The sequence below is a fragment of the Alligator sinensis genome, unplaced genomic scaffold, assembly GCF_000455745.1.
Source record: "Alligator sinensis unplaced genomic scaffold, ASM45574v1 scaffold740_1, whole genome shotgun sequence".
In the NCBI taxonomy this organism is placed as follows: domain Eukaryota; kingdom Metazoa; phylum Chordata; order Crocodylia; family Alligatoridae; genus Alligator; species Alligator sinensis.
This window is the reverse complement of record NW_005841964.1, coordinates 2,031,019-2,042,805: the sequence shown is the minus strand read 5'-3', so window position 1 is coordinate 2,042,805 and position 11,787 is coordinate 2,031,019. Positions and strand designations below refer to the sequence as shown.

At 45.8% G+C, this 11,787-nt stretch overlaps 1 protein-coding gene across 1 annotated transcript in view; it reads right to left on the bottom strand.

Moving 5' to 3' along the window:
• The window catches only part of DNAJC3 (DnaJ heat shock protein family (Hsp40) member C3), a 79,103-nt gene that overhangs the window by 53,035 nt on the left and 14,281 nt on the right, over positions 1–11,787 (bottom strand). The window contains exon 3 of the mRNA XM_025200338.1: positions 805–982. Within this exon, the coding sequence (XP_025056123.1) occupies positions 805–982 (178 nt within the window). The remainder of the gene's footprint in view (positions 1–804; positions 983–11,787) is intronic.

Genomic DNA, 11,787 nt, shown 5'->3' with positions numbered 1-11,787 from the left:
ACTGAGTGCTTTGCCCTGTGGCGGGGGTGCGCATGTGTCCGTGCAGCCCCTTAATAACTCGCTTGTGCCGCCTCCTGAGCACGCCGGGCCGGGCATGAAAGTGTTGATCTCTCGGTTTCTGAGAGGGCAGAGCAGATGTGAGGAGGCAAAGTTCTCCTGCAGGCGGGGGAACATTTCAGAGGGGCAGAAGTCCTGGTGCCAGGGCTGACCTGGCCTCAGCCAATGCCTTCTTACTTGTGTGGCAGCGTTGGCAGGCATTGGCAATGCGTAGGGGGTGTACATGGGTGCATGTGCACCCCCTGAGTGTGGCGGCGCACCACGTGGGAAAAGGTGCCACTGACACCGCCAGTGGCGTCTGCACACGGTCCACAATAACTGCTGGCTGCTTCCGGTGGTGTCTGCCTGTGGTCAGCGCTTGCCACCTCCCCACCCCCCACCACCAACTGCCACTGCCACCTGCAGAAGCTTCCTGCTTACCACCACCAGCAGGAGCTTGCTGTGCCCCCCCCCAGCCTCCAGGGGCGCAAGGCGCTCATGTTGGCAGGTGTACGATCATTGTCCAGAACGTGTAGAAAATCGTAAAGGCAGTGTCCAAGGAAGTTTGGGCAGATGTTCTCCAGGGAGATATGCCAGCGAACAAGTTTGTTGTGTTGCCTGGCGTGGTGTCGGATCAAGTGTTGTAAAGTCGAAACTGACGTCAGAAAGCTGAAACAGGGTGTCAATTTATACATTGTAAGTATGAAACACTGTACAACTTAAAATGTTGTAAGTCAAAGACTGCCTGTACTACAGCTTGCTCCTTACCTTTCCTGATGGGCAAAGAGCTCCAGTCCCACGGCTCCAGCAGCGCCTTGCTGCATGCGCCTGATCCACACGCAATGCAGTGAGAACTGGTGGCAGCTGCTTTGGATCGGGAGGAAGCTGCTGCTCCAGGATGGGGTGGCTGAAGGTGGATCCAGGCTTCAGGCACAGGACTCTGCCACTGCCTGTGTGGACATAGAAACTGGCTACAGGTGGACTCTGCTCCCAGCTGCTGAGTAAAACCAACTTGTGTGGGGGGAGGGGAGATGGCATGCCTTGGCCTCGGCAGTGCTCCTTCCCTCCCTCAACACTGGAGTGGGTGCAGCTACCTGCTAGCAAACTACAAGCCAGCTCTGGACCTGGATCATGGGGACAGCTGCCCCTGAGGGGAACTGGGGGCAGCTCAAGCCATCCTACCAGGGGGTGCTGCCCCCTGTAATGCAGCTGGTGCCAAGTCTTAGCCCCATGGAAATAGTCCCATGGGCCAGCTGCTAGTTTGGTTTCATGGGAGTTGCTTTGGTTTTTACCTCCATCAGCTCTTACACACCCTGCAGCAAGCAGTCTCGTCTTCCCCCTGCTAGCCCAAGGGAGCTAGGCACTTGCCCTCCCAGCCTTGCCTTAGAAGCATAGCATAGAGAAGTATGGCTGGAAGGGACCTTCCTGCTCACCAGGCCTCTAGTGGCAAGTCATAGCTGTGTAGGTGGGAGAGAGAGATTTCTAGACTAAAGATGCAACTGCTGAAAACTCCAAGCTAGCATTAACCTGGATCAACATTTGTGCGGCTAACAATGCAAGGTGTAACACGGCCCTAAGAGAGCTAGACAAAGGGTCTGCAGAGGTTGCCAGCTGCTTCACAAATCAAGTTCAGTGTTTAGGTTTTTTCATTCATGTGCACCTGTGTGATCACTACACTTAATTAATGATTTTCTTGTATTTCCTTCAAGTTAGGTCATATACTTCAGCATGTTATCCCTATTTGTGAAGGCAATCTTCTATTATGGACTACAGCTTGGATACCTACTCATTGTTTCCGTAGGTTCCTGATGTCTCTCCGAGAAAATATTTTCTTTGATTAGAGCTGTTTTACCTTGGAAACAATAAGCCTCACATAGTCTGAGTAGTTTGTATGGATTTTTCCTACCTATTTCAATGACTGTCCCATTAGAGACCTATGCTTTACAGATATTCTTGCTTTTGTGCCTTATACACATGTCAAAAAAGTGGCTTTCTGAGCAGGAGACTACTTATGTCCCTCATATTCTGCAAAGATCAGCTCTATTAATTAATACCTTTCACTTAATCCAGTTTTCTGCAGTATTCCTGGCTTCTTAGTCCATAGGCAGGGCAGTTTTTGCATATTAATACATGCTTGAAGGCCATAGTTTGATTTTTCTTTCTTCTGACAACTTGTAGTGTCTTGGTTTAGACTGCTTATAATGATAGAAACTAAGGTGGGAATTGGGCACACTGAACTGAGATCTCAGTAGTTCAGTTCATCAGAATGACCAAGAAGCAGTATTATTTCCTGTGCTTCCCTGAAAGCAACACTGCATCAGCTAAGGAACAGAGCATGACCTTGATATAAACATCATTAACCATTATTGTTCAGACTTCTGTCTAATCTGTTCACTTCTCCCTCTGTTGGGAAGCATTACTGCATGTTTGTGTGTGAGACAGACTTTCACCTTTTCTCCTTCATCCCCCCCTCACTGCCTTTGCTGTGAGCTATTTTGGAAAAAGCGAAAACTACTTCTAATTTCAAACTTCTAGTCTTTATAGAATGTATCTAGTTTACCAACACTGAGATTAATTTTTGTGCCTCTGTCTCTAGCATCATTAACCTTATAAAATCCAAACTGTGTGTGAACACTTCCTACAAATGTTAACACAATTTTCATTCTAATTTGTTTGTGGTAAGACAGATCCCAATAGGTTTAACATGGTTTAAGAAGACCTTAAAAGAAGAAAGGTTTTTGTAGCTTGTTAGTGTTTATACTTGTTTATATGTGAACGTGCTAACAGTTTATTCATAGAAATACTGTTGTGCTAATTAACTTAGATGATATACTTTCACCTAGATATTTTTTTCAAGATTTTAAAACCCTTTGCTAGGTTTTAGCTTTTGTTCTACATGCTTATGTTATTGAATAGTCACATTTTATCCTTTAAGCACATTCATTCTGAGCCTATACCAAATTAGTATAGTGTTATGCCCCTTGTCTTGCATGAATATAAAGGTTGGCAGCAGGTGTGTCTACACGTGCATTGATCTGAAAAAAGTTTACTTGGGAGTAAATGCTCCTGGGCAGGCATCTACAGACACATGCACAGTTTCGGGAGCAGATTTATGTTCCTGGCAGCAAACTGCTCCTGCCCCTCTGGCCATGCATCTGGCAGCAAGCACTGGGAAAAGAGACAGCTATCTTCTGGCAGGGGCTGGGACATTGCTTCATGCCCCCAGGGGTGCTGCCTGCTGCCAGGGCGGGGACAATGTTCCTAGTCCCAGCTCCCCTACTGGGGGCAGGGGGCTCACTGCTAGCTGCCCCACTGGCAGATGGGGCAGAGGGCTGGGACCTGCCCCACACCTGCAACTCTTTCCAAGCCTTGCATCTTGATTGCCAACTGGGGCACAGGGCTGAGACCTGCCCCTTGACAAGGACAGTTCCCAGCCCTCACTCTGGATCGCAGGGCAGGAGCTGGAGAGCCTGTTCACTGCCCAAACTCCCCAGCCCCTGTAAATTTTCTGCTTGCATTTGCAGGTAGCAAATTTACTCACGATTAGAGCTAGTTACTGCACAGTAAGCATCTGCACGTGTAGATGCAGACACTTACTGCGCAGTAATCAGTTTTATTGCACAGTAAAGTGCTTTGTGTAGATGTGCCCTGTTGCATTTCACTGTAAAAAGCTTCTTTTTATGTGGCCTTAAAAAATTCCTTTACTTGAACCTTTTTGGTTTAATTTCATAATTGATACCATGTATATATTCCTGGTTAAGTGTTGTTAATTTATCACGTTTAATTAAACATTGCAAACAATGTTTTTGTTTCCTTACATTTAGTTCTTATTTTGAACTATACAGTGATTTACCTCTGTTTCTGTATAACTTAATTAACTTTTTAAGTTGTATCTCAGTAATCTTCAGTTCATAGTTCTACTACCTAAGTCTTTCTTGCCTCTCAGGTATTTGTAAGATCCTAACTTCTTAATCATATATTGTGGTTAGTATCAGTATCTGTTCAAAACCATTGGAACGTTTCGGGCCTTTCTTATCTATTATGGGCATAAGCCACCTTTACTAGTAGTGCTATGCGGAAGGGTTTTTTTCTCCTTTCATTGTCAGGATTCAATTGTTCCTGTAGCTTCCTTTACTCTTTACCCAAAAAGCTGTAGCAAAACTAAAAAATCCCTCTAGCATAAACTGAAGTCCGACAAAACAGTATGACTGAAGAAGTTTATGTTAATTCTATTCAGCCAAAGGCTTACTTCTGATACCATAGCCAGTATTGTAACTAGAGTGGGGGAGCTGTCCCAGGATCCAACTTGGGAAGGCAAAAGCAGAAAAAAACGCTGCTATCGCAGGGCATCATTATGTTGGTGTCATGAAAATCAGCCAGATGTTGTCACTGGCCCCATGTGTCACAGCTGCCCTGGGCTGCTTTATGCTCTGTAGCTGCTTTATGCTCAGTAACTCTGACCACAGCAGTTACTGCAGGAACATTTCAAACATAATTTTATGTCATATTTGAGCAGCCTAGGAACATTCAGAAATGTGTACATCACATGTCATTCTTATTGTGAGATTTTTGCTTTGCAGTACTCTTCAACAGGAGGAATATAAGCTTAAGTGAGAACCAGTTCAGCAATGCACAGAAACCATATTTGTGGACAAGCACCAACTCTTTCCACTGTTTGTACTCCTTATCTGCTAGAGCTCTTAAGTGTTGTGGTAATAATACAATTGGTAATTTAGAACTTCCTCTTCTTCTCATGACTCATTCCTGACTCTGTCCTCCTCCTTTCACAGATTTATCTGCCTGATGTTTTCTCAGAGGCAAGAACATATTAGCCTTTTTCTTCAGGATGTCTTTTCCAATAAGCCTTGATTTCAGCCTACAATGCTAATGATTCTTCTGGAGTGATTTCAATGGTCAAAAAAAGTTTTGCCACAGGGACCACATTGTACCAAACCACTCAAATCCAGTGTTACATCACTTTCTGTTGTTCTGGCAAGCCTGCTCTGTTGGTAGTATGATTGGCTATATGCATCCTGTGTTGGTCACAGAGTGTCAAGGCACAAATATAGGAGCTATTAATTCAGCCAGAGTTCACATTTTTCTTCCTTACTTCATTCCTGAGCCAAACACAGAATAGAGACCAGTTTATTTATGCGTATTTAGAATCACAGAAAATTAGGGTTGGGAGGGACCTCTGGAGGTCATCCAGTCCACCTCCCTGCTCAGAGCAGGACCATCCCCAACTAGACCATTCCAGCCAGGGCTTTGTCTACCTGGGTCTTAAGAATAGAGACTCCACTACCTCTCTAGGTAACATGTTCCAGTGCTTTACTGCCCTCTTAGTGAGAAAATATTTCGTAATATCAGACCTCAACTTCCCTTGCTGCAACTTGAGAGCTTCTGTCATCTGCTACCACTAAGAACAGTCTAGCTCATATATATTACTATTATTATATATAATCATGGTGTTTCATTTAAAAAATTGGGATTTTTGGTTATTAGAGAAAACCAGGATCCCTGGTCATAAGACAGTGCCGACAGCAGACCCAAAAGTCAGTTAAGACTCCCCAGGAGTGACTTGGGTTTTGCATATGCTATACCAATGAGCTGTCTCAAAAATTATTGTACATCTTGAACACTTTTACTGTTTTTGATAGTATATCATACAAGGGTTGAAATTGTCATACAAATATGACAATGATCCTGTGGTTTCATATTCCTCCTCTCATGACTCATCCCAGGCTCTGTCCTCCTCCTTTTCCAGATGCATCTGCCTGGCGTTTTCTCAGGGGCGAGAACGTACTAGCCTTTTTCTGCAGGATGTCTTTTCCAAATAGCCTTGATCTCAGCCTACAGCGCTAATGAGTCTTCTGGAGTGATTTTCTACATGTTCTGGATAATGATTGTACACCTGCCAACATGAATGCCTTGTGCCTGTGGAGGCTGGGGGGGCACAGTGAGCTCCTGCAGGTGTTGGGAGTCCAAGAAGAGTGGTCGTTCCTTAAAGAGACAATCCTCCAAGCCCAAAGGGTGACAATCCCTACATGGATCAAAGTGGGCAAGAGTGCTCAAAAGCCCCCATGGCTCAACAAAGGCATCCAGGAACATCTCAAAGCTAAAAAGGAGGCATATACCCAATGGAAGGGAGGGGCCATGACCAAGGAGAATTATACCTCCATTGTAGGGGGGTGGTTAGGAGGCTAAGGCAGAGATGGAACTGGGACTAGTGACCCGGATCAAAGATAACAAGAAGTCCTTTTTTAAACACGCAGGGGGTAAAAAGAAGGTACCGGGTAACATAGGGCCTCTGCAGGAAATGCTTGGAAATCTGGTGGTCACACCAGACGACAAAGCTAACCTCTTTAACAATTTCTTTGCCTCCATCTTTTTGAGCAGGGACCAGGGCATCCCCCGCAATGGGATCCCCAATGGACCCAGGGGAGGCACTGCCAGGCCCAGGGTCAGTGAGGACCTAGTCAGGGAACTTCTGGTGGGGCTGGACGTGTCCAAGTCAGCAGGTCCTGATGATCTCCACCCCAGGGTGCTGAGGGAATTAGCAGAGGTCATTGTGGGACCTCTGGCGAGGTGCCAGAGTACTGGAAAAGGGCCAGTGTGGTCCCCATTTTCAAAAAAGGGAGGAAGGAGGACCCAGGAAACTACAGGCTCATTAGTCTTACCTCAGTCCTGGGGAAGCTCTTTGAGAAAATTATCCAGGACCACATCTGTGAAGGACCAGCAGGGGAGATCATGCTTAGGGGCAACCAACATGGGTTCATTAGAGGCAGGTCCTGTCAGACCAACCTGGTGGCCTTCTACGACCAGGTCACAAAATCCTTGGACGCAGGTGTTGCGGTGGACATAGTCTTTCTGGACTTCAGGAAGGCCTTCAACACTGTCTCTCACCCCATTCCCATTAAAAAATTAGGCGATTGTGGTGTCGATACCTACACAGTCCGATGGGTTGCAAATTGGTTGGAGGGCCACACCCAGAGAGTGGTGGTGGATGGGTAATTTTCGACCTGGAGGAACGTGGGCAATGGTGTTCCCCAGGGTTCAGTCCTCAGGACCGCACTGTTCAACATCTTCGTCAGCGACTTGGACAAGGGGGTGAAAAGCACCTTGTTCAAATTCACGGATGACACTAAGATGTGGGGAGAAGTGGGCACACTAAAAGAGAGGGACAGGCTACAACTAGATCTGGACAGGTTACAGGGGTGGGCAGATGAGAATAGGATGGGGTTCAATACTGACAAGTGCAAGGTACTACACCTGGGGAGGAAGAATCAGCAGCAGACCTACAGGCTGGGGAACTCCCTTTTTGTCAGCACAGAGACAGAAAAGGATCTTGGAGTCATTATTGATTCCAAGATGAACATGGTCCGCCAATGTGGGGACGTGGTCAGGAAGGCTAACTGCACCTTGTCATGCATCCACAGATGCATCACGAGCAAGTCCAAGGAGGTGATCCTCCCCCTCTATGTGGCATTGGTCAGGCCGCAGTTGGAGTACTGTGTCCAGTTCTGGCCGCTGCACTTCAGGAGGGATGTGGCCAGCATCGAGAGGGTCCAGAAGAGGGCCATTCGTATGATCAGGGGGCAGCATAGCCTCTCCTCATAGGCAGCCGTACGAGGAGAGGCTATGGGACCTGAACCTGTTCAGCCTCCATAAGAGAAGGCTGAGAGGGGATCTGGTGGCTGTCTATAAACTGGCCAAGGGGGACCAGCTGGCAATGGGAGAGTCCCTGTTCCCCCCGCGTGCTACCAGGAGTAACAAGGAATAACGGTCATAAGTTGACTGAGAGTAGATTCGGGCAATACTTCAGCAATACTTCACAGTCAGGGCAGCTAGGATCTGGAACCAACTTCCAAGGGAAGTGGTGCTTGCTCCCACCCTGGGAGTTTTCAAAAGGAGGCTAGATAATCACCTAGTCGGGGTCATTTGACCCCAGCATTCTTTCCTGCCCATGGCAGGGGGTCGGACTTGGTAATCTACTCAGGTCTCTTCCGACCCTACCAACTATGAAACTATGAAGAAAGCAGACAAGACTCCAGAAAAACCTGCAGCCAAGACTCCTGGAAGACTCCAGCCAAGAACCTTTCAAAATGTCCAACCAAGAGCCCTTCAAAAAGTCCAGCAAAGTCACCTCAAAGAAGTCTTTCCAAATCAATATGATTGCTATTTACAATATAAATACATTAATGTAGCTATATTACTCATCTATAATTGATTGACTACAAAATTCTGGGTTATTTTTGGTGAAAACAGGGTATTGGGCCTTGGTTCAGGAACCAATCCCCCATTTATAACATTGTTTCCTTTAAATCACGAAAAATGTGGATTTGGGGTCACTGCATTCTTTTTCACCCAACCATAGATGGCATACAGATCTCTCAACAGTTTGCATTTCGGCACATTTTTAGATTTTTTTCCCCTAAAATTGTCATCGTTAAAAATAGAATGCAAATAAATATATTACATGTATTGAGTTCTGTTTTGTTAAATCTTGTAGCACTTAATAATTCTTGTAGCACAGGGGCGGGCAATTATTTTGGGCAGAGGGCCACTTACTGAGTTTCGGCAAGCCATTGAGGGCCGCATGACAGGCAGCCCAGGGCAGATTAATATTAATTTTACATTTTTTAGGGGCCCCGCAGGCCGGATGGAATGGCCTAGCAGGCCGCATCCAGCCCCCAGGCTGCATTTTGCCCACCCCTGTTGTAGCACCTGGATAGTTTGCAGCTTTCTAATTTAGTTGAGGGTAGGGACTGTGAAGATGGGGCTGGAAACAAAACTAAAGTTGTGTTGGTGCATTCCTCAACTCTTCCTATACTGTTTTTCAGAAATTTGAGTTTTTCTGGGTTGGCCTTTTTACAAGGACACAAATACTACCAGGTAAATTTTACTCCATGTTTCACAAAGGTTTGGAGGACAGGGGGTGTCCCTGAATACTGAGGTACTTCTCACCAAATGCCTTTTTAAATAAGAGCTTATAGCAATAAGAAGAGTTCATTTTAGACAAACAAATATATTCTTGGAGCAAACTCAGGACCTGTTTTATCTTAACACATTTAATTCCCTTACTAATAGAGTTTTATGGAGTGGTTTGTTTGTTTAGATCAGTAGTTCTCAATCTTTTTTAGACTCAAGGCACCCCTCAATAGACTTGAGGCATACCTTGGAAAATGCCAGCTCTTAGGTTTCACACTTTTTTGACTACAGAAAAATAACAGAACAATTATTATATTGCAAATAACTCTGAAAGGTCAGAATTTTTTAACACTATGGATTCCTATTTGAAAACTTTATCTTGTGAATCATGTTTGCACACTTAACAGTGCTAATATTGCATGGTACCCCACAGCACCGATGCTGAGGAACCCTGGTTGAGAATCACTTCTTTAGATACTAATTATCAAAACCTATACAACTTTAAAAAGAGTGGTGAAACAGAGGATAAGCCTGTTCCCTTGCATGTCTTGCAGCTGAGTTGTCAAAGCTGAAACATGTTGGTGTCACAACCCAAGGGTGTGATTTTTGTTTTGTGAGTGCTTCGGCACTGCTAAATTGTTCCTGCTAAATTGCAGCTTCTTTGCACGGTGGAGTTTTCTGCTGCAGAGGAAAACCCCAGTACAAAAGAATTCCCGCCACCAGTAGCTTTCTTTGCAGGATGCATTTCTTTGTTGCAGCACAGAAATGCACATTGCAAAGAGTTCCCGCCATTTGTATTATAATAATTCGAGCCCCATTATTGGCTTGCGTGAAATTATTCATACGTGGCAGCTAGTGATTGGCTTGCTAGCTGTATAAAAAGCTTGAGTGGTTTCTGCCCAAGTTGGAGGACTCCACGAACACCAGGAGGAGGAGACTTCATGCTGTGTGTTCCCTGCACGCACAAGTTCCACGGAGCCTAGCAAACTTCGTGTGAGTCTATTCAGAGCTCTTTTCTTCGAGTACTTTCTTCGGTTGGCGTGACGGGCTCACGGTTTAGAGCCTCCAACCGGATGGGCTAGAAGAATGTTCACAGGAAGGAACTCTAGTCCGCCTCTCTTCTTTTCTATCTGTAACTGCAACTCAAGCAAGTTTTCCTGCCTGCACCGTGACCATCTTCGGTGTAAGTAAATAATCTTAAATCAACCATTACGCGTCCGTGACTAATTCTAGCGTGCCGCCTGTTTTCTCCGACCCAGCGTGCCCGGGCTGCTGGCCACAGCCCGCGCGGCGCGAAAAAGGGCCCGGATCGCTCCCAGCCTGCACAGTTGGTTGTTTTTCCTCCTTCCATACAATTTGCTGCTTTTTCAGCAGAATAGACAAGTATACAGGGCAGTGTCAAAACTATAAGCTAATTGCCAAAAAAGGAACAACACTAAGTTATGTACATAAAAAGATTCCTTCAGAGGTTTTCTTGGCGTTATAAACATAAGCTTTGTTCAGTTTCAGTATTACATTTGTTATTGATTATTTCATGCTGATACAAAACTATTACTGTTTAATAACAATAAATTAAACAACATAGTCTTTAATTAAAATGAATCCCTTAGGCCAGGTACAGACATTACACTTTTACCGGTCAATGTGTTTGGAAACCATAACAGAACAGAAGTTCAGCCCACAAAACCAGCCTATATCCATAACAGAACAGAGATTCAGCACACGTAGACTGGTTTAAAAATGGCAGAACCTGGTCTTAAGATTTGCCCCTGCACCAAAGGGTAAATGTGTGGGCACTGACAGAAGTGACAGTTTGTCCCCTGAAGCTCTCTACACCTGTCCACTGACAAAAGCGCACAGCTGCAGGGTGCTTTAAAAATGCCTGATTGTGATCACGCAACCATCTGAACCCTCATTACAGGAGAATTCACAGGAAGGTGCTCCAACGCAGAACTTTCATTAATGTCTGTCAGCACGCACTGGGCTGGGCTGTCGTCAGAATTGGACAGGGAGAAGGGAGGGGAAGGAGCTCTGTTTCAGGTTTGCCTAGCCTGTGCTGGAGAGTGGGGCAGGTGGATTGGAAGTGGGGACTCCAACCCACCTGCCCCATTTTCCAACACAGGCTGGGAAAACCCCAAACTAAGCTTCCTATGCTCCCTTCCCTGCCTTCCACTCTGAAGACAACACTGGAGCTGGAAAAGGGGAGGGGCAGGGCTAGGGGACAGCAGCTGCAGACATGCACTTGCTCCAAACTGGAGCTCAGTCCCCCAACCTGGACCCAACAGTCAACTTCTGTGGGGTTGTGGGGAATGCTGTAACTCATAGCACTTCCTGTGAAGTACCATGAGTTATAGCAGGGAGCTGCACATCTGTCAGCATCCTGTGTTCTATTCACTACTGATCTAAATTATGCCACTTATAGAAAACCATGTAACTTAGATTGATTCTGCCTTGGACTTTGGGAACATCTGTACCTAGTCTTATAGGGCACTTATACATGTGACTGACCTCTGCTCCAACCCATGCTAATTAGCACGCATCAGAGCATACTTGATTAATCAAGTCTGCTACAAGTCTGCTGGAGTGTGCTAATTAGCGCGTTCCAGCAGCCATTGCATCACATATATTCAGTGTCTCCACTTTCAAAATGGCAGTGGGGGCACTTTAACTAAAGCTCATTGAACGAGCTTTAGTTAAAGCACCCCTGCCACCATTTTGAAGCACGTGACACTAAATACACATGATGCTGCAGGGACTTTAATTACAGTGGCTCTCAGAGCCACTCTAATTAAAGCACCCCCCCCCCCCCTCCCCCCCGAAACA